At 38.1% G+C, this 22,292-nt stretch overlaps 1 protein-coding gene across 1 annotated transcript; it reads right to left on the bottom strand.

The window, feature by feature from the left end:
* Positions 1-1,954: 1,954 nt before the first annotated feature.
* Positions 1,955-21,864, bottom strand: LOC129202854 (opsin-5-like). Its single transcript, XM_054816440.1, has 5 exons — positions 21,777-21,864; positions 19,803-19,965; positions 16,890-17,017; positions 16,019-16,353; positions 1,955-2,557 (listed from the first exon to the last, which is right to left on the bottom strand). Exons 1-5 carry the CDS (start codon positions 21,862-21,864, stop codon positions 1,955-1,957), a joined length of 1,317 nt encoding a protein of 438 aa, XP_054672415.1.
* Positions 21,865-22,292: the final 428 nt, after the last annotated feature.

The raw sequence follows: 22,292 nt of genomic DNA, 5'->3' as shown, positions 1-22,292 counted from the left end.
TTTGTGTATTGACGTCAATGGGACTTTGAGCGGGAAAGACCAGATGACCTCTGAACATAGCTTCCACTCCTATTTTTCACTGATTCACCATCTGAAAAGGTCAGTGTTGCCTAAGGGCCCTCAAAGCCTGATCCCACCTCATCTGAAGTCAGAGACAGCAGTGCAGTAATTGCAGCCCTGCAGAACTAGGTTCCTGTTTGTGCTGTGCTGCTGATCCATGTGTCTTGGGAAGTCATGGAAAAAACACACACCAAAAGGACTTTCTGATCATTCAAAGTCCAGATGCCTTTTCTGATTGCTTTTTTGGAGTTCCTGAAGAAACACAGTATTTTTTACCTTGGAGAGGGTTTCTTTTCTGTAATGTCCTGTAAATGTTTTGTACTCTTCCTTAGGTCATGTATTTTAAGCATATATGCATCATGTTCCCATGCATATGGAAATCTAATAAAAAATATCTTAATGATTGTTCATATACAAAAACATTGAGGATAAAAGGAGGCTTGGGTCGGGCAGTTGGGGGGTGCGGGCAGTTTAAAAACAGGACAGAAAACTCTATGTCCCAAGTAAATATGCCAAATGCATTCTATAGCAACCGAAAAATCCCTTAAAGTGGCTAATTGGAGACTTTCATAGTTTAACATGGCTGTTCCTATTGTAATAAGGTACAGTTACTTCAAGTCACCACAGAAACAGCAGCAAAATGCATTGCTGATGAATCATTATCGTTATAAAGATACAGGTATTCCCCTGAGGCTTCGGTAGTGCCTCCTGGGGAGCAGAGAAGGAACTGGCTCTGCAGATGCAAAGTCCTTGGCGGGGAGTACTGCCTTATTGCCCAAAGTAATCCCAGATGGAAAACAAATCTATAATCACTTTTAATAACAAAGCTATGGTAATTTTGGCTGTAGCCTGGCCAAAATAAGAGCCTGGCACTTCCAGCATGCCCTTGCTCTCACGGCAGCAGCAGAGGATATGGTCTTTCTTGCTGGCAAGCCGTGAAACAGAGCAGCAGTTCAACCAAATCCTCCCTAACCAATAGAATCAACCATTTCTAAAGCCCCTTCTCCAACTCAAGAACAAGGGAAACAAGAGCCGTGCCTGTTCTTACTCTACAGCATTGTGCTTGTAAGTCAAATTCAAGAATTCCTGGAGGATCAGGATTTTCACGTGGGGTCGTTTTCACAGGTTTCAGTGGTTTGCACCAGCAGAGATTCTTGCCCCTTATGGTATTTCTGGGCCAGGTCTTTACCCTCCTAGTTCCAAGGTCCTATACAGGAAACTGGGAATAATAAATCATGTCCCAGGGCAAGTTCTAAAATTACACCAAAAGGTAAACAAAAGTTACCTACTACCTTGAATTACCAGAAATATTTTGATTTCATTCATGTGGAAGGAGGTCAGAACCTGCCTGTTCATCTCAAAGCAAGAAACAAAATCACCCATACCTCCCAGCAAATGCAACATATGTGGTCATTCAGCATCACTTCTTGTAAAATGGGCATTTCAGTTAGCATTTACCTTTTCAGTTGCTATAACAATTAAACCAACACGAGCTTGTCTTTTTAAAACTCTACACTGAGTTATTTCTTTTGAACAGACATAATATAAAATGTACAGTCTAGAAAGGGTAGTAACGCTTCATGGAAAACCTCTCAGTGGTTAGTGCAATCTCTTGAAAACAGAGTAAAAGGATGTCGCTAAATGCAGAGACGATTTGTCTGACATAGTTCGTGATGTGAACAAAGTTATCACAATGTACTTAAATTGGCATGGCAAGAGTCATACAGCATTTATAGCATATGCATGCTGTAGCATGTGCCACATCAAAGAGTATGAGAAAAAAAAACAGGAAAATAGTCTAGAAAATGGGGTAGTAGAAGGACTCTTTAGAAAAAGTTACATTCATGAATCCAGTAAAACAACAGTACTGTCAGAGGGCTTCATGCAAGCAGCCCTAGAGGTCTGTAAATGCAGGATGCACAGGTACTGCTTCCAAGGTGATTTCCAAGGTATCGATTTCAGTGCTTTTTTCTCCCTGCACAACCACCTTTACTGACTTCTGTCTCACTTTTCCTTGGAGGTTGTTCTCCAAGGACACAGTTTCTCGAGGAGGGCATTCCATAGTGCTTAGCCTCTCCTGGCAGCATTTTGGATAGTTTTGAAAGCATCCGAAAGCATCACTGTGCTTTTCACGCGGGAAATAAGGACATTCTCCCACAATTGGCAGGGAATTACAGTTGGATTCATTTTTGCCCTTAAATGTTCTCAGGCTTGTGTTCAAAGTTGATCTGCAGTTCTGTGGTGCCTTGACACAAAAACAACTCCTGATGCATAACTCTTGAAGAACTGTGAAATCTTTGGCGATGGTGTTTCGGAAATTAGGCTTCAGGAGGAGATAGATAACTGGATTGTAGAGTGTGGAGGACTTTGCAAAGACAGCTGGCACAGCAAAGGCTAATGGAGGAATCTTATCTATTGATCCAAAAGCTGCCCACATGGCAATGATGGCGTAAGGGCTCCAGGCAGCAAAAAATCCAATGCACACGGCAACGCTCAACTTGCAGAGAAAAAGAGAAAACAGTGAGTTAAAAAATGGCATGCATGATAAAAATAGCCACCAAACTAGAATATGCATAAAAATACCACCAGATTGAATCCCCTTGTTAAAAGTCTCCCCAAGTCTTCCGTCATACCTCAGCTGCTCTCCAAATGTGTATTTTTCTAGCAACTGAGTTCTGTCTGAAACTTACTTCTACCTGAAACTTTCAGAGTCACAATGTAACAGCTCCTACATTTCTCTTCCTCTTCACTAAAGTGCCATGAAGACTCTTTTTAGAGCAAAAAGGAAGCCAAGCTAGAGAAAAAGATACCGTTCTGGGGAAACGCTTGTCTGGATTGCAAAGCCACTCCTATCTACTGTCTAATTCATGAGTAATATTAATTTTCCTGGCTACAGAATGTCTTCCATAATTTTACTGTTGGTGCTCAACTGGAGCCACATTCAGGCATCTGACAGCAGAAAAACAGATTAATCCTGAAGGTGAATAAAATTAATGAATTTAAGTTGACTCCTACTGCACAATGTTTGTCCTAATAAACTCTGTGAAGAAAGCTTTGATAAGCCTTTAAAAGAAAAAACAAACAAAAAAACCCCCACCAAACACCAAACAAAACCAACAGGGTTTTTGTATAAATTATCACAGAGATATGTAAAATACAAGAATAAATATCAGATCTGCAATAAACATAAACCTCGAGAAGTCTAAAGTAAACTGTAAGCATCAGCATGTATAGGAAGACTAATGTGATGGGCATTGCTCTAAGCACTGCTTATAACTGAAGTGCATATATATTTTAAAGACAGAAACAAGAATATTGATGCTCTTGAAGAAGCTTCACAAGTCCATTCTTGCCAAAAGTATGTATTTCCGAATAAGGAAGACAGTAGAGAATCCATTCCATTTATAGAGGCATCGGATCCAAGGGACAGAAGAAAATACATGAGGAAAGTACTTTTGTTTTCAGCTGCTGACTGTGCCACCTGCCTGAGCTGCCCTTTGCAAGTGGGAGTACAGAGCTGCTAACTAGCTCAGCTAACTGCAAATCCACCACTTTTCTCAGTGAGGCTCTGCCTATAGATTCAAGGTTGCATAAATAATGGGGTAATAAATTTTATTAAGAGAGATGACATTGTTGTGTTCAGAGTGAGAATGAAAGGGGCCCTGTGCACTAACACCAGAGCACACATTATACTCTTTTAAGGCATAGAGAGTTCCTCCAAATGCTATTATTTTCTCCCTAAGTTTAATAGTCTCACAAATTTTATTTCGCAAGAAGAAATGCATGGTGATTGCCAAGAAATATATACCACGAGTTTTATGAGGAATGTCTGTGGCATTTAACTGTTTTTTCTGTGAGGCTAAAATCTGTTTATGAAATTGCGCATGTATCTAGAAAGCCATGCACTATAGTAATAATGGCACAGGAGAAATCTCCTGCTTATGGGTGATAACCATTTCGAGGTCTAACCTGTTGGAGCTCACATGAAGTCCAAAGTTAAATTCATTTGACAGAACTGAGAAACAAAGTATTTTGGCAGAATGAGACTAGTTAAGAAATAACGAGGAGGCAAATCCGCAAGATGCGGTGAACTTTGTTTCCATAGCATTCTATTTCTTTACAACAGTGAAGGTCTGACTCTGCCTCTATCTATGGGTATGCTGGTGCCATATGCATGGGTTTTGTAATCCTCAACTGTCCGTGGCCAGTATTCAAGGCTGAAACTAAAAGCAGCCTCTGTGGCAAGTAATATGCCTTGGCCCTTTAGAATCGCATTAAGAAGAAATGGACATAAGAATCAATTGATGCATTTCCCAGATGGCTTATTTATGGTAGCAATTAATCTTTGGGATTGCGATAGGCTTTACATCGTTCCTATGAAAAGACATTTGGCACATATTTTCAAGGACCCCTCAGCCAGCTGCCCAAACTGCATCAATACAGTTTCTAGAGCAGAGAGGAGATTAATCTTGCATAACTTGAGCTATACAAAAACTTATATGCTAATTCTACGCCAGTCTAAGTTCTTTATAATGTCAAAGGAATGAGAGACATATGTCCTGAAAGTAACTGATATCATTCAAAGATCTATGTCTAAAATAGATGTGACAGACTGCTCTCAGGTCTTTGTCACTGCTAATTTTGAGGATGTATGTAAGTCAACTAACTTTTAGTGGAGCACAATTAGGCAAAAGGAACCCCTTTTTGAGATATTTAAGTATATCAACTGTACATATACATACATTAATGTAGAAAGAGACTTTGTTATTATTCATATTGTCATGCCACATATTGAAAAGTCTGGAGTTTAATACAACAGAGCTCGAAAGCACTTAACACTCTCTGCCTATGGTAAGAAGTTTCAAGCCAGGTGCTTGACGAAGTACCTCCATCTCCTTAAGATCAACAAAATGATCAACAGGGTTCCAAGAAGACAGGCGTGAGGAGTGGGCTAACAAGTGATGCCAACATTAGATGGCAAAGAACATCAAGATTTTCAAATGCACAACAAAAGGAAAATTTTAATGAGGCAGATATGGGGCAACTTTGTGAACATTCACAAGAAATTCACCAAAGGGCCAAACCAAAGGACACTTTTGCGGTTTTGTGGGCAAACAAGAACAACAGCACAACTGCATAAGGACATCAAATGAGGGAACATTGCATAGGCACACTATGCCTTCAAAGCCATGTCCTTTAGTACACGTTCTTGGAGACATGGTGTATTTGTATAAGCATTACCTTAGCTACCTCTGAAATACTACACATGCAAGTTGCAGTGGTCAGTTTTCCTGAAATGATCAGAAAAAAGTTATTGAATGTACACTATTCTAGAGAAAAAGAGAGAGGTAACAAAGCATAACAAGTCAACCATAATAGGGGATTTCAATTACCTGCATATAAACTGGTCAAAGATAATAACAGAAAAGTTTTAAAAGCAAAATAATCTTTTCCACAAGGTCTTTCACTGTAAGGGACAGAGTACTTGTGAGTGAGCTTTTTTCCTGCTGGTTGATATTTCAACTTTGCCAATGATTTCCAAAAAACTTTCTTAATTCAATGCACAAAACAGTGGCCAAAGGTTACCTAAAAATGTAAGTAGCAGGATAGAAACAAAATTACTTTGGTTCTGTAATTCAAGCCTCAATAACCAACTAGAATTCTGTGAATATGTCAGAAAAACAACTTTATTTCTGCCTCAGGTAGGTTATTTCCAATGACGAGTTCATTTTACCCCAGAAACCATTGTTCAAGATAACTGATCTGTACGTTCATTCTTTCATTTCATTAACTCACAAAGGCCACACATCAACTACCGTACACCAAGGAGAACTGTTCATAAGTGAATATGACTTTCACACTATGAGATGGGTCAACTACCCCCTTTCATTACATCACTGTGTGATTGATTCAGTTATCTTTATGCTATACTTGATGGACAGATGTCAGTTCTGGCCTTGGATTTCCTCCTGTGAAGGTGATACCACCTGAGGCAGCAGTCACCTGTGCATCACTACACAATGACAGCCAGGGAGGACAACAGGCATGCTGGACTACAGCTGAGCCTTTTCATAATTTCACTCTATACTTGAGCCCAGCATCTCTCATTAAAGTGAAGAAGAGACATATTGCCTAATCTTAGCTTCAGTCTATAATGCATCGCTGCTAAAATTGCAGTACCAGCAAACTGAGCCTTTGTAGAACCCAAGGAACTGCAGCATAAACTTGTGTGGTTGATTAAGGAACAATGTGACAATGTGATTTAGAATAATATGTGCAGGCCTCATATAAGGCATAAAAAAATATAGTTGTTATGGAAACTATTCCAAAAGGCACTAAGTAGCTCATTACAGTTTGTAGCAAGTACAGTCAAAGGTTTACAATCCAAAATCCCTTAGTGTTAATAGGAAGATGATTTTAATGAACTATAATGGACTGTCTGTAATGTATTTTATCATGCAAATAGAAAAACAGCTTCAGCTGTATGAGTTATCTTTTCATAACTGCACATATCTGTGGAAATTTCTGGCACTTTTTCTTATTAAAGTGACCATCAAGTGTCCAGTGTTGCTCTGCAGTAGTATGACTAAAAGGCAATGCCTTTTTCCCACATCTTGCAAGTCAGATTTTTAGTCTAATTATTTGTATTTCCAGTCAAAGATCTCATTGACCAGAAGAATGTCTATGGTCCTGTCCATCATACAAGAACATAAGAAAAATACAGGATACATAGGATACACAGGATACATAGCATCCCCTATACACCCAGCACCCATTCTGACTGGGAAGTTTGATATAACTTATGTAGTTTGCCAAGTATAAATCATTTCATAAAATGTAAATTTTCATATAAATGTAGGCATATAGCAATATAATAATTTCCCAAGGTAAGTCAAGAAGTGATTCACCCTTGATCTGCCTCTTAGCCTAGACAGGACTCTATCGTAGCTTGTGAACAATATGATTTGGCATAGAGGAGTTTTCAAAAATCTTTTTAAACTTTGCCCTTGTGTGTAGTCAAATCCTATATACAAAAACCTTCTTAAAAAATATCTCATGGAAAAGCAAATAAGCACAATTACAAATGAAAAAAGTTTCTTTTTGTCTGTAAAACAAGCACAAGGATATTGTTCATATACCAAATATAACAGTAGGTGACACAGCTCAGAAATTTACAAGCAAAAATCTCTCTTGGGGAATTACGATTGAGGTGGAATGTGGGGAAAACATTATGATTTATACAAAGAGCTTCACAACAAAGAACACAAGTTGCAGAGGATATTTTTACATTACAGGTAAATAGGAAAAGAAAATAGGTGTTCTGCACTGGCAGCATTAAGTCATCTTTGTAGTTAGATCTTTAGCTGGTGTATGTTCACTCATGCAGACTGGAACAAGCCCCGGCTGTTGGCACAAGCCAAGGATCTGATTCAACTATTTCAAACTAGATGTTTATTCGAGTGTGCATTGAAGAAGATGGGGTGAATTCAGCTTACTGACACGTTTAAGTAAATGATGCTTTACAGGACTGAACCACTGTTGAGAATATCCCTGATGCAATGACACTCAGCCAGTCACCCGGGCACAAAGAGGCAGCAGTACCTTGGTGTCAGCCTACCAGAAACAAAGTCATGTTTCTTGTTCCCATGAAATAAGCGGGAACTATGCACATGTACAAATCTTTCACAGCTTCCCTCTTAGGATTACCATAAGTTTCTTTAGTAAGAATGCACACTGCTTGGAAAAGATACTGGCTTAATGCAAGTGAAGAACAGATTTTTTTCAAACCATATATTTTGAAAACCAATTGAAAAACATGATCCACTTGATCACTATGGTTTTTATTAAAAAAATTTTTACAATAGATGTATCTTATTTGAATCCTTGCTGTCTGATTTCTATTTCTAACTTCTAGATGTCTAACTTGTGGAGCTATTTGTCCTAGCCCAGCATGGAGCTATAACTGCAAGCTTACACTAGATGCCATGTTTAGCTAACAGTGTAATAATTATAAATGTGCTTGCTTTTTAATTATAAAATATATAAATACTGAATTATCTATATATCTGTCACATAGTGTGTAATTTCAACAAGCTTTACCAGAAACCATTTAGATCATTTAGATCATTCAGTCCTTAGCATCTATAGTTCTGCACGTATGTCACTATTTAAGCACCTGCCTACAATTTCATACTCAACAGCTACAGGTGTGTCAACTATCTACAAATTCCGCTAAATCAGTACGAGCTGCAGATCTTCAACCAGCCAGAAGAACTTCTGTTTAGGTCTCCAAATGTAATGCAGTAGCTTCAATGTAACAGCCAACCTCTATGTTTAAAAAATTCATCTACAGAAGAATAATATTGTCCACAGATATCCACAAAATTTGAGATTATATTATTTGAGTCACGTAATATTTTTTTCACTACGCTTTACCCTCACCATAATGAACTCCCCTGGGACTCGAAAAAATGTTTGGTATATCAGTACATTCACTATAGTAAAGAAGATTTGGGAAATTCTTCCATCAAAATAATAAACCCACTTAAAAATATTGACTTTCAACTGATCATTATATACCTGTATGAAGACTACAACATTATTGCTTAAGATTGGCAGGATTATCAAGAATATCAGTAAGAAGGAGCAATGTACAGAAGGCATGGAAAGGAGAGGTTTTGGTCAAAGTCAAGAAAGATACTTCTGAGTTAGGCCACGGGTAAAACCCTGTGTCCCTGCAGATCTTTTACAAAGTGCAGAACGATTGTAGCCTGTAGGCACCGATGAGGCAAACCCACGTGGTGTCAGGGACAGTCCATCCAACACGCCTGAGGCCAATGCTAGGAACAGGCAGGGAAGCAGTTTCAATGTTGTCAGCATCATAGAATCATAGAATCATAGAATCATAGAATCACAGAATGGTTTGGGTTGGAAGGGACCTCAAAGATCATCTAGTTCCAACCCCCCTGCTGCATCTTGCACGTCTTGACTTGAATCTCTACGTACAACAGAGAACCTTGCTGGCATGTGGATGTTTCTGGTACAAAATTATTAATAAAGGATAATTCACTGTAATAACAAGGGGAGTTTAGAATAGAAAGTTAGAAGTCAATTTGCTGCTTCTTAAGAAATATATTGAAAAAAAAATTTGAATAAGAAGTCTTGAGTATTAATGAATTAGAAGAATCAAGGCTTCCTGAAATTGTGTCGTTTAAATTCAGAGGACTGCATGTTGTCCTTTCTGTGAATCATATATGGTTCATCATTTGTCTCTTCTGCAGAATCTTTTGCTTACTTTGGCAGCCAAATTCATTCTTGTCTGCAAGAAAGAATATTTACAGGAAGTGCTTAACTTTTCTCAATTTATTTATGCGATAAGCTTATTGCAGCAGAGCCTTAAAGGATTCTCAGTTCCCAGAGGCTGCAAAGAAGGAGAAATGTGCTTGCAGAAGGTAATTAGATAAGGCTATGACAAAGCCAATAAAATGATACTTTCTTCTTTCCTTTCACTTTTAAAGGAATTCCTGTGGGTGAAGCTGTTCTGCTGAGAATATAAAGTTTTTTCCTGCAAATTGTTTCTGACAGGGTAAGTGCAACTATTTGCAAAATCTGTAAGACTTATTCCAAATGCATGCTTATAAGCAGCAAATTAATTCCACTGATTTTTTTATGCCTCAAGGGACTATTACAACCTTTACTTTGTTTTTCTGCAAAATAATAAGCCAGTGAGCCAATGCATTGCTAAACTACATGAAGAAGTAAAAGAAATTAGAAATTCACAGGGCAAGCTTTGAGAATTCATGTCATGGATTTTACTCCTCCATTCAACAAAGCACAATACAGTAAAAACAGTAAGAACAGTAAAATTCTGTTATAGTACCATGGTTCAGAAAAAAAACCCCACCTGATTCATATCGGTATCTGCTCCAAAACAAGTCAATGGTCCTCTATCCAATGATTACTCTGCCCTCAAGACCTTGGAACAGACCTTTGGCAGCATTTTTTAAGCAATCTGGTATTATTTTGCTCACTTATTCTTTTGTACATATTTAGATCTCACTGTATCTGCTCAGTTTAGTGGTGCTGAATTGTGCAAGGTGAAGGTAATTCTTCTTCAATTGTCTTGCTAAAATATGGCAAAAAAATATTTTTAATGCTATCTAATTCCTACTGCCCAAAATGTTTTGGTAGCTGCCTATTTATTTTTTTTTAAAGTGAGTCCTATGATTAGTGCATAGCTTACAAAAAGTACACATAAGTGGATATGCCCTCTCCTGCAGTCAGGCACTAATACATATTGCCTGTAGCTCTAAGAAGAAACAATGCTGTAATGCAGCATAAGCATTTTATTTAAAAAGTGTACATTAGCTGTGTATCTTCACTGCAATCCATTCTCCTTGCATCGTGGACTACCTTGGTTGTCATGTAGACGGGATCATTATATGCATCCTGATTAATTAAATACTTAAAAACTAAACACAGTCTCCACTTGTCCTGCCCTACGGCCACCTAAAACACATGGGCGAGGATGATCTAGGCTCCTTTGGAGGAGGAATTCCAGTGCTAGATTTAGGGCCAGATTTCCTCATGAGGATTTACACCTACAGAGCATACACAAAGCTGGTTTCTGCCCTTCCTCGTATCCTCAGCACAACTTTTTCTATGGCTCATGAGTTGCAAAAGCAAAGTTTTGCTCAGAGTCAATGTGCACAGGGACACATGCATCACACACCGGGCAAAATCCCAGCGAGCCCCAGTGACCAGAGCCAGCTTGTCCCCGGAATGCCCAGCACCCACCCCATCTGCTGAAGTGCCAGAGGGAGTTCCTAAATTTCACTGAGGACCTCACCAGTGCAGCTTAGGCCAGAGGGCTGCACAAACAGCTATCATGGCTTTATTTTCAGAAATCAAGGAGTACCCAGTGCAATTATAAAAGCTGGGAATGTAGCCTTCTCATTGATCTGGGTCACAGATGACAGTAGGAGAACATAAACTTATCATTAGTGTTCCCATCACTTGATATTTTTAGCTCTTTTCAGTCTCCTTTTTGAAGGCCATTTTTCCTCAAAATATAGAAAGCAATACTAATAGGCCACCTTTTTTTTTTATAGTGTCCTCCTAGGACACCAGGGAGCTGTGCACCCCAGAGCAAGATCTAATCAACAGTGTGCCATAGAGAAACCACTGCTTCTCCAAAGTTTCTGAGAAATGCAGTCACTATGGTAATGTCTGAACAGGACAGAGGATGCTACCCCTCTGAGCCAACTAGCTCAGTTGGCACGGAGCATGATGGAGGAAATGGCTCTTGTCCCTTGATCCAGCCCTTTATCACCTCAAATCTGTCAGTTCATCCACCACCCTCTACCAAGATGCTGCCTGTCCCCTACAGTGGCTCACAAGATGAAGACAGTCTTACAAATCACCTGTCCGTTCTGCTTACTGAATTTATGTTAGAACCAGGTAGCATGGACCCCAAACTCAGCCTCTGGGTCCTGGAAGACTGCAAGGCTCACAAATTCAATCTCATGGACCAGCCTCGGGCAAGACTCATCTAGCTCTTTCTTCAAAAGCCCGCAAGAGCAGAAGCGTCTATTAGAAAACTGCAGACTGCCTCTCTGTGCAAACTTTGCTGAGTGTTCAGGTCACCGTAAGTACCATACCAAAGCCTGGAGACAGAAACATGCTCTAAGGGGCAGAGGCTAATGGGCTAAGCACCAGGCAAAGCAAGATTCAGGTAGTTCCTGAATTTGAGCCTTGTAGCTAATAATGGAATAGTTTTTTTGATCTGAGCCATGCTTACATAGGAATCTAAAAGCACTACTTCTTTCACGTTTCACTATTATAAATGTTTATACTACACAAAAGTAAAAGTCAATCATAAATGTGATCATCTGTATTACAGTAACAGAAACCCAATTTCACATTCTCCCCAAATGAAATGTCTGTATTCTTCCATAACAAGCCTTGACAGTAAGACATGTTCAACATGCTCTTTATCAGTTAACCCGATTCTCCTATACTTGCCAAAAAGCTGATTGCCTCCACCTCAGATCAATAAATATTATGAAGTCAATAGTGCAAGTTTGTCATTAAGACTGTTTGTGTCTTCATGCAGATTCCCACCCTTCACACTCATTTAGAAACAGCACACTGACCACTAATCCCCAAATGACTGAAATGCCTGCAGCAAATCGCAATGATGCTTTGCCTTACAACTAAAGCATCTCTCTAAGGTGGACAAAATCAAGAAAGGCATTGAACAGCTGTAATTCTTCTTTTGCTTCAGGAGGAGATTTACCCATTACAGTGAATTATTGAGATCTAGCATCTTGTATTCTAAACTGTAGGTCTTATTTGAAGAGTAACCTTTATCCAATTTGATTTCCATTATATTTCCTATTATGCTCATAGGTCTTCCCATCTGTAATTATCCACAGCTTTCAAGATTGCTAGTTCAAGTGGATATATAATACTTCCAGTTTCAGAGCAGTGTGACATCCTCCATTTATGTTGGTGGTAAAATTTCTATTAATTTCAAAAAAAATAATTTAATGAGGATTAAAAAAACCCAAGCACTATGTCCAAGCATTGTAGAAAACCAATTTAAGATCAATTAACCTTCATGGTGTGTAGATTTGAGTTGTTTCTCTGGAAATCATTGCATTCCAAAAATGAAAAAAATCACTTTATTTTAGAAGAGAGATGTGAATTATTCAACCTGGTCCTTTTCAGCCAAATGATAGTTCAGTGTTTTAAATCAGGTACTTCAGAGGTATCACAGATTATGGCCACAAAGAAATACAAGTTGAGTACCAGTTTTGTCCAAGGTCATACATGAAGTCTGAATCAGAACAAAAACCGAGCACAATCTCCCAGGCCAAAGGCTTACACCTCATGATTTAAATTGAATGTACTGCAGACAATTCAGAAATGGTATTTGGACAAATATTTGATGAGACATGAAGTTATACTCATGGTGGTTTTGCTCCTGCAACATCTAGGGGGAACTAAGATGTGTTTCTAAAATGGCTTAAACCCAAGGAACTCCCGGAGCAGAGGCAATTTTCTACATCTCTAATTGCATTTATATTTATCTGTCTTATCTATATGCTGAGAGCATTTTTTCTCCAGAAGCTGGCAAATCCATGCACCTGTGAAGAGATCACATGAGTGCACGTGTGACACACAATAGTGTCCTCTGTATGCATTATAATTTATTTTCATGGCACTGTATAATAATAAAAGCAATATCAGCTGTTTACCAACCTTGCAAATTCACAAGCACAAAAGCACTAATAGCACTATACAGCTCCCATTACATTTTCTAAAAATCTTGATATTGTCATTCTAAAATAGCACAGAAAAAACCCACTGTAGACAGATCTTTTAGCATGGGAAGTAGATTAATGATAGTGAATGTTATCTGTATTTTATTGTTCTTTTTTAATAAAAATATTCAGTTACTAATAAATAAAGTAAAATGGGGCTAAATTGAATGCTATGGCCTGGTTATGTTAATATGTTTTAGGAAAGAGATAGCAGTGCAATACAGATTAAAGCAAACTGCAGGAACTTGGGGAAACCCTTATGCTTAGAGAGAAACCTGTGGCATTTTCTTGGAGCCTCAAGGCATAGGCAGCCACCAAGCAAGACCTTCCATAATCATATTTCTGGGCTTAGCCAGACTCATAACAGTCTAAGTTCCATTTTAAGTGCCCAAGTAATTTTCTGGATGTAGCTTTTCAAGACTGAAGCAATGGCCAAGCACTTCAGCTGAAGCTGGATCAGACCATAGGGGCACAAGTCAAACCTGGCCAGGACTCCTAAATTACAGTGATCTGATGACAGAGGCAGGATGGAAAATGACGGAGGAAGAATGGGCTATAAATGGTCTCTAACTTGACAGGTACCGCAAGGTAGGTTGCATTGCAGCTCATATCCAGCACAAAGAACTACAGTTCAACAAATAATCATTCAAAGTACACCACAAAATTGACATATTTGGGGTGGATTGTTTAGCAGAGTTTTTTAAGGAAAAAAAAATCAAAAAAAGTTTCTTCTCTCTACTTCTATGAGTTTGACTTATACCATCCCCTTAGCAGATATCTCTAAGGGATTAAGATGCATATCTATTTGTTGCTTGTATTATTATTATTCTAGGGTGAGATTCTCTGCAGATGATAAGCCATCTCAGAGTAACTCACAGAGTTTACAATCTAACAGTGAAGATCAGAGCAATTTTGAGAGGAAAAAATCAGGGAATAAAAAGAAGAAATACTTGTCAGTACATGATAAGTGGTTTTCCTAGTGTTCCAGAGGCCCAACCAATATCAATCTGTATGATATACTAGCGTGACTTTTTTTGTGTTAACATCACAAAGGAAGTTTTGAAGGAGATATTGTTTTCATTTTGCCAGTGCTTATTAGAAGGAACCCATAAGAATGACAAGTAGCATTGAACCTGCATGTGCGTTTCTGAGCGTTGTGAGCATACAGTGTAACCAGCATGTTGGCCTCACTGAACAGAAGTATAGAAGTCAATTAGGATAAGCCGTGAAGAGCTTTAAAAGTTACTTAAAGAGTTAAAGGATAGTATCCTGTAGTCGAATGGAAGACTTAAGAAAATTAATGTCTACTGAATATCCAGGAATGGAGTAGGAATATACTTAAGAGCTTTAGTTGGGAAAGGTTCCATCTAACAGTTATTACAAAGAAGGATTAGGTAAGACATTGACATAACCAATTAGTTCTTAAACTGCTTGGATTGAGGAAGATATTTAGGTTACAAGACCATGCAGTAGACAGGAGGATGGTGTTTCCAACTGTGGTCAAAACCAAAATACTCAAAAGGAGAGCAGGACAGATTAAGATGCCTACTGAAGCTACACTGGCCTTGGTAATCTGAAGAGAGATGTCAGAGACAGACCAAGTTTGTTAGCATGAAAAAGAGAAAGCAGATCGTCTATACTGAAAAAGATCTGTGAGATACCCAATTGTATTTGCAAATGAGAATGTCCATATTCCTGAACAGAGAGAGAAGATAAGGACCAAAGATGACTCCAAGCAGAAAAGGTGAAGGGTGGTGAGGAAGATACTTAGAAGGACATGCCAAATAACTAGAGAAATGAGAGAAGGATTCATTGAAATCAAGAAGAAACACAGATTTTTCTCTCTGGAGATAATTAAGAGAGTCAAGAGGTAGCACTTGTCTTTCAAGTGGTACATTATCTAAGGAGTGAAGTACACCTAATGTTAGCTGCAAAGTTCCTCTTCTTATTTTTTGGAATATTGAAAAAATAGATGCTGATCTCCTGGAAAGGACAGGGACATAGTTTGGCAGCAGGAAACAATTTCCACAACAAATACTACTGTGACCACAGCTTTATTTTACTGTATAAGCTAGTGAAACACAAAACTTCAGAGGTTTTGGTTCAAAAAGCGGTTACAGAAATACATTTTTCTGTGAGTTTTGTCCATTTTTCAGTTGTAATCAAGAGAATTTGATCTCTACAATACTATTTAAAATCTTTAATGATATAAAGTTTAAGCCTAGATCTCCCTAGATGTCTGTAGCTGGACAAACAACATTCACTCAAGACCAGACTGGTTTTCATAAGCAATAGTTCAAGATCATGAGACCCAAACTCACTTTCACACAGTGCTCCAATTTTTAACCTTCCTTTTGATCAAAAGTCTGAAATCTTAATTTTCACAAGTAAAGAATCTCCGTGAGCTTAATTATCACCCTCCAGAAACAACACAGCTATCATTTGTATGTTTAGCACCTCATTGTCATGCAGCGAATCTGCACAAGACAATACTGTTGTCTGAAATGAAAATGCAGTGAGGACTGATTTTCTTTTCCATCTTTATTCCCTTCTCAGGAACCTTCTTGGACCTTAAATGGTGCTGCCCATCTGTGCCAAAAATGGCTTGCCAAAAACTAACTTTGAAATACCTTGACAGTAACGGTTTGCGCGTTGCTCATCTTGGCGGGCCCGGAGACGTGTTGTTCCACTGCTTTCCTGGATTCCTTCACAGTTACCAGAATAAGAGAGTAGGAAGTGACAATGACTCCGCAAGGGAGGACAAAACAGAAAACAAAGAGGACTACGGTGTAAGACATGGCCACGGCATTTACGTTGGTGGAACGCCAGTCAATGCAGCAGGCTGTGCCGTAGGGCTCTGCTCCGTATTCTCCCCAGTGAGCTAGGGGAGAACAGGCAAAAACTGCTGCGTAAGTCCAAGCACAGGCTATCAAGATTTGTCCATGTTCTCTCTTGAACCTGTTCCCTGGAAGACACAAAATAATCAGTGAAGATCAGCATAGTTGGCATGTCTGAATGGAGTTTCCCATATGCAGGCAGCTGAGCAGGGTAAGTAAGAAGGATAGGTTTAATAGGTGTTCAAAATACTATAGCATATTGAAGGTTTCTAAGAATAGGGCATGGTTCACAACAATTTAAAAAAAAATAGGTAACTGAATTCTGTGATACATCTAGCATACTCAGCACAACATAAATCTGTATAAATAAATCTCTATCAAAATGTAGCAATAAACTCTGAAAAAAATCAGCCTAGCCTTGCTTTCAGACCAGAACTCTTATTCCATGATTCCAAATTATCACCCTGACTTAAAAGAGCTTATAAGTACTCAATCACATACATCTATCCCTATAGTAATTACCAGTGATCACAGTAATAAGAAAGTTTTGACTGGATGTGAAAGATCTCTTCTATAAAAATACTCTCTAGGATATGCAACCCAAAAATGGTGGTCTATGTTCACATGAAAAATTGAATAACCTAAGACAGAAACATTAGCTTACCATAAGCTGGAAAACAAATTTTGAGGCAGCACACAGTGCTCAGTAATGTCAGCGTTGAGAGACTGCAGATCCCAAAGAGCACCCCACAAAATGCATAGAACAAGCAAAACTGTTTCCCATACAGCCACCTGGTGAGTAACCAAGAAAGTTAATTCTTAGGTGTTATCCTTCTTTCGTAAATGTAACACTAAATAGTAGAAATATAGTTACAGTTGTAGCCTTAAAAATTCAGTAAAACTGCATGATCAAATTATTTGTTGGTCAATGATCAACTACGAAAGATATTCTCATTTGAAAAACTTCCAGCTAGTAAACTAATCATGTTCTGCTTTATTTTTCTGATTCACATTTAAGCCGTTTTTATAAAACAAAGCAGTATATCTAATGACGATCATTCTGAAAAGAAAAAACAAAATGCTTGTCAGTAGTAGGTCTAGGTCATAAATTAATACAGCTTATTATTCCTTCTGCTATCTTTATGCATCTTTTTAAAGCAAGTTTTCATCAAAATCAACATATTCACTTGTGAAGGTTTTCCAGAGGAACAACAATTTGATCTGAATCACTACACTTCCTCCCTTTCTATTCAGACACCTTCATGATTTGCAGTCGCAGTTACCAAAAGCCCCGTGCTACATTTTGAAGACATCATCTCCATTAGTCAACACATTTAGCAATAGTTCAACACAGAAAGTAATGTGGTAAAAACTGAGTAATTACTGGATTTTTTATCTTATTTTTTTATTTTGATGCCAAAATGAGAGAAAACTAGATGGGAGAGAGACATTTTTTTCACATCAAACCAAATACATTTTTTTCATTTCGATGAACTGAAAAGAAAAACCCAGAGGTTGTATTGGGTGAGGTGCTCTCCATCTCTTTTTAAAAATATATTCTACTTAATTACATTATTAAACATGCTATACAATAGGGCTTGGATCTCTGCATCACACAGTGCTGTGTGACTCTTTGCTGCACCATGCTACCAGTCTCTCTCTAAACAAATATTTAGCTGAACATGGAGAAATTCCTTAACTGTTCCACATATAACTCTACCTTTTAAGTCTGTACTGATATGTATATATCAAATCCAGGAGGATATTTTAACTTATAGGTACAGTTGTTTCTACTGTATTAAGAAATACATGGAGAAATGAAATATATCAGGAGTATAAATACAATTAGTATTAAATTCTAACTAAAATACATCCCAGGCTTTGGCAATACAGAAGTTAGAACAGCTTGTTCTCCCATTTCCCTCCCAATCTCGGAGCTTTGAGGAGGACAGTGCAGCTCAGAAAGCCCATAGCGTTTCCCACTCTGTGGGGCACCCAACAGCAGCTGAGTCACAGCAACTTAAGCCTGTGCTGAGCCACTGCCAGTATGTCAGCGCTGGGCTAAAACGTACTAAATGTGCTAAAATGAGTGCCAGTCTGCCTCCATATGCTGGTGTCTCATCAGGTGGGCTTGGCCACCTGATTAGACACCTCATTCCCTATGGGGATTACAATGAATATCACTTCTGTGACAATTAAATTAATTTCCATTCTTGACCACAAGGCCATTTCTCCCTTTCTTCTGCTTAGCTGACTTCACATCAATATTTGGTCTATATGTCTTGGGCACCTACATATCGCCATGGCAATTCTTCTAGATTTCTCTTTTTCTCATCATGCCACACATTGAATACTTAATGATTCTGATTCCACTGCTGTTTTCAACTCATTCTCTCATAGGAAAACCTAGTTTTAATAACTGATTTAATTTTTTAATTTATTTCAGGTTTTTATGGACTACCTTGATAATGTCTCCATCTAGTTAGCAATGTTTAACTTTCTCACAATCTTTACCATTTTACAGACTTCCATAATTTTCTCAGTAAGGTGTTTTGGGAAATCAAATAATCACTGCATAGTCACAAAGAATCACAGAATCATTTAGGCTGGAAAAGACCTTTAAGATCACCGAGTCCAATCGTTAACCCAGCACTGCCAAGACCACCAACTAAACCATGTCTCTAAGCACCACATCTACACATCTTAAATACCTCCAGGGATGGTGACTCAACCACTTCCCTGGGCAGCCTGTTCCAGGGCTTGACAACCCTTTCAGTGAAGAAATTTTTCCTAATATCCAATCTAAACCTCCCTTGGCACAACTTGAGGCCATTTCCTCTCGTCCTATCAGTTGCAGGACATTCTGCAACCCACTGGGATAGACCAAAATATTACCAATAGCATCCTATCTCAAACCCTGCAGATCAACTCCTGACAAGCAATTCTGGTCTTCCTTCACCTTTTCTATCTAGTTCCCTTCTCTCAAAGGCTTTCATACTGCCTGGGTTGCACAGATACTATCTGAGGTCTAGTAATGAGCCTCCTAAGCCTCCCAAACTTAAACAAAGATCATAAGAAATACATCTTGCACAATGATATGAGGTTGAATTCATGTGAATAAAGAGAAGTGGGGAGGAATGAAGGAAGAAGTTCCAGATTCAGTGTTGGCCTAAAAATTAATCCAGAACACTACATTTGGAGATCATAAGTAAATTCAGGGTTTTCTTCTTATGATACCAAATTTCAATGTCAAATTAAAAAAAATAAAAATGAAGCATTTCACCATCACTCGAATAATACTACCCTCAAAGGATAAATGCAATAGGAAGTGGATGTTTGGAAGAAAATCTTCTCAGCCCTGCAGAAATCAAAAAGATAATAGCCTCAAATAGACACGAACACTAATTAACACCAGCAATCCATAAAGCTGCTGTTTCAGAGTATACTTGTCTCAGTCCCTCTAATTAATTCCCACTTTTATGAGAAGCAAAATGGCAGAGTAATTTGGTCTTCATCATTGACACAGACCTCCAGAGCCTGCAGAGCATGCTAAATATGACGTGCATAGTGAACAAACCTGTGTGAAAGGCTGGAGGTTACAGCTAGAGGGTACAATGTCAGAGTCATACCAAGGTCACTGATGGCAAGGTTAATAATGAAGTATTCTGCTGGTTTCAACAAATTCTTTTTCTTGTAGGAGACGTACAGGAGAATACTGTTCCCACACAAGGAGCATATCCCTGCAGAGAAACACAGAATATGAAGAAAAAGTTAGTTTCAGCCATCTTTTTTTTTTCTGCACAAGAATAATGTGCTGTCACCATCGCTGACATTTATCAGATAAACTTGTGTCTTTTTTATATTTGCAGTTTTCTCTTCTTTATATTTCATTTTTAAAAAACAGTAATTATAATTTTTTCTGGTTTCTTCCTGTTTTGTCCATCAATCTATCTACAAAGATCTAATGAATAATTTCATCCATTAAATTAACTGACCTGCCAAAAAACAGTTTTCCTGTAGGAAGCTGGCCTTAATTAAGCCAAAGACAATATCCATCTGGCACTGCACATATTTTCCCAGTTCCAGGTCTAGAGCTCTCCATTCACTAACCCTTCCTCCCTTCTCTCTGACGCATTTTCTCAGAGGTGCCTGTTATAGCTCCTAGCAATAATATGCAATACAGCAAGAATGCTGAATTATGCATGAAAGAGAAAAATTTAGTTAATGTCTCTACTATGTATAGATAAACTATTTTATCTGGGAATGCTGATTTTAGTATGAGATCTGACAAGAAACTCAAGAAGGCTGCAAGTCGTCTAGTAGAAGACAAGCAATTTGCTCTCAACCTTTAAACTAACAGGATCAAAACCTATGACAGATACACAAAGTTAGGTAAGAGTTAGGTGATCATCAGTTTAGAAGGTCAGACAACAGTCAAAAAACAACATTTTAGGCAGCCTTTTATAGACACAAAAGAACAACACTTTCAAACATAAAAGCCTCAGAGGGCCATGGACACAAGAATGCCTAATGAATGGGTCCCTTAATTAATGCCATGTGGAATCAAGCTGTTGAAGAGAGACCAAGTGCTTTTGTGGACCTCACATACATACCCTCAGAAAAAGCAACACTTTACTTATAGAATATAGGTAAATATTGATATAGAAATTGAGGCTAACAAGTTGCATAAAGACCACAAACCAACATGGGTTTTGATTATACCCATAAGAGAATATGCCTCCCTTAATCGTACTCTCATAGGAAAAAACAAAACCATAGTTTTCCCAAATATTCTGCAGATTATGATATTTTCTCATAAGGAAACAGCAGATTAGCAAGTAATGTTAGAAATTGATACTAAATTCTTATCTATCACTGATGTCCTTAAGACCATTTAAGATATTCAGAATTTAAAATCTTCTGGAGAGACAAAAGATATTCTACTTGAATTCTGCTCCTGAAAATATACAATAATTTTGTTCCAAACATTTTTCTTCTAACATTTCAAAAATATAACAATGAAAACACAGTAAAAGGCAATCATTTTGTTTAAAATTATTATTTCCATTTTCTTTCCACATTTTAATATTTTTCAATGTTTCCATTACATTTCAATCTGGTTATCACTAGGTATCTCTAAAAGGAACACTACCTAAGCAGAATCAGGTGGGCTGAGGTCAAGGAGCACGGATCATCAGACTATCAGAATATGCTCTCTCACTCTTCTTAGTAAGATTAATTTTAACCAGACTATAAAAACTGTAGCCACATCAGAGATATCAATTGTACTAAATATCTTCAATGTCTCTACTATAGAAGAGTCAATCATCACATTTCTCCTTAGCAAACAGCTTTATATTCCTAGTACTGAATAAAGTTTTTGTACCTAACATAAATCACAGGTTAAAAAACTTTTAATGATTTTACTCTATGCTTTCCCCCCCACTTCTTATGAATATAGAGAAGTTAATTTGTGTCAGAAACAAACTTTACTTTTACAGTCTAGTCTCCTTACCACATCAAATGCTCTATACCATGAAATCATACTTACCAAATACCATATAGCATATTCCAACAAAAATATCAGCTGATTCTGTTATTTTGGACTGGAATGTTGAATTACTGACAGATGGGCCCATCTAAAAAATAAAATGGGACATGGTATTAGAAATTCAATATCCAAGCAGGCACCTGTGAGCTCTCTGCAAGGCTGTAAGCTGTTTTGTGGGGAAAGCACAGGGAGAATTATTCTATTTTATTTTATTTTATTTTAGTTCAGTTCAGTTCATTTCATTTCATTTCATTTCATTTCATTTCATTAATTAATAATTAATCTATCTGAATGGAGGATGAAAAGAGGACAGAGCCAGGCTCTTGTCAGTGGTGCCTGCGGACAGGAGCAGAGGCAATGGGCACAAACTGCAACACAGGAGGTTCCACCTGAACATCAGGAAACTTTTTCACTGTAAGGGTGACCAAGCACTGGTACTGGGTGCCCAAACAGGTTGTGGAGTCTCCATCCTTAGACATATTAAAAAAAATGTCTCGACACAGTCCTGGGCAACAG

Source organism: Grus americana, chromosome 2 (genome assembly GCF_028858705.1).
Source record: "Grus americana isolate bGruAme1 chromosome 2, bGruAme1.mat, whole genome shotgun sequence".
In the NCBI taxonomy this organism is placed as follows: Eukaryota; Metazoa; Chordata; class Aves; order Gruiformes; family Gruidae; genus Grus; species Grus americana.
Note: the sequence above shows the minus strand (reverse complement) of the source record. Positions and strands in the feature narration are given on the sequence as shown.

Coding starts and splice junctions, on each gene's coding strand:
- LOC129202854 (XM_054816440.1), bottom strand. CDS start 21,864: ATGGGCCCATCTGTCAGTAATTCAACATTCCAGTCCAAAATAACAGAA. Junction 19,966..21,776: donor AATATGCTATATGGTATTTG/GTAAGTATGATT, acceptor GTTTCTCTGCAG/GGATATGCTCCTTGTGTGGG. Junction 16,354..16,889: donor AATTTGTTTTCCAGCTTATG/GTAAGCTAATGT, acceptor TGTGTCTTCCAG/GGAACAGGTTCAAGAGAGAA.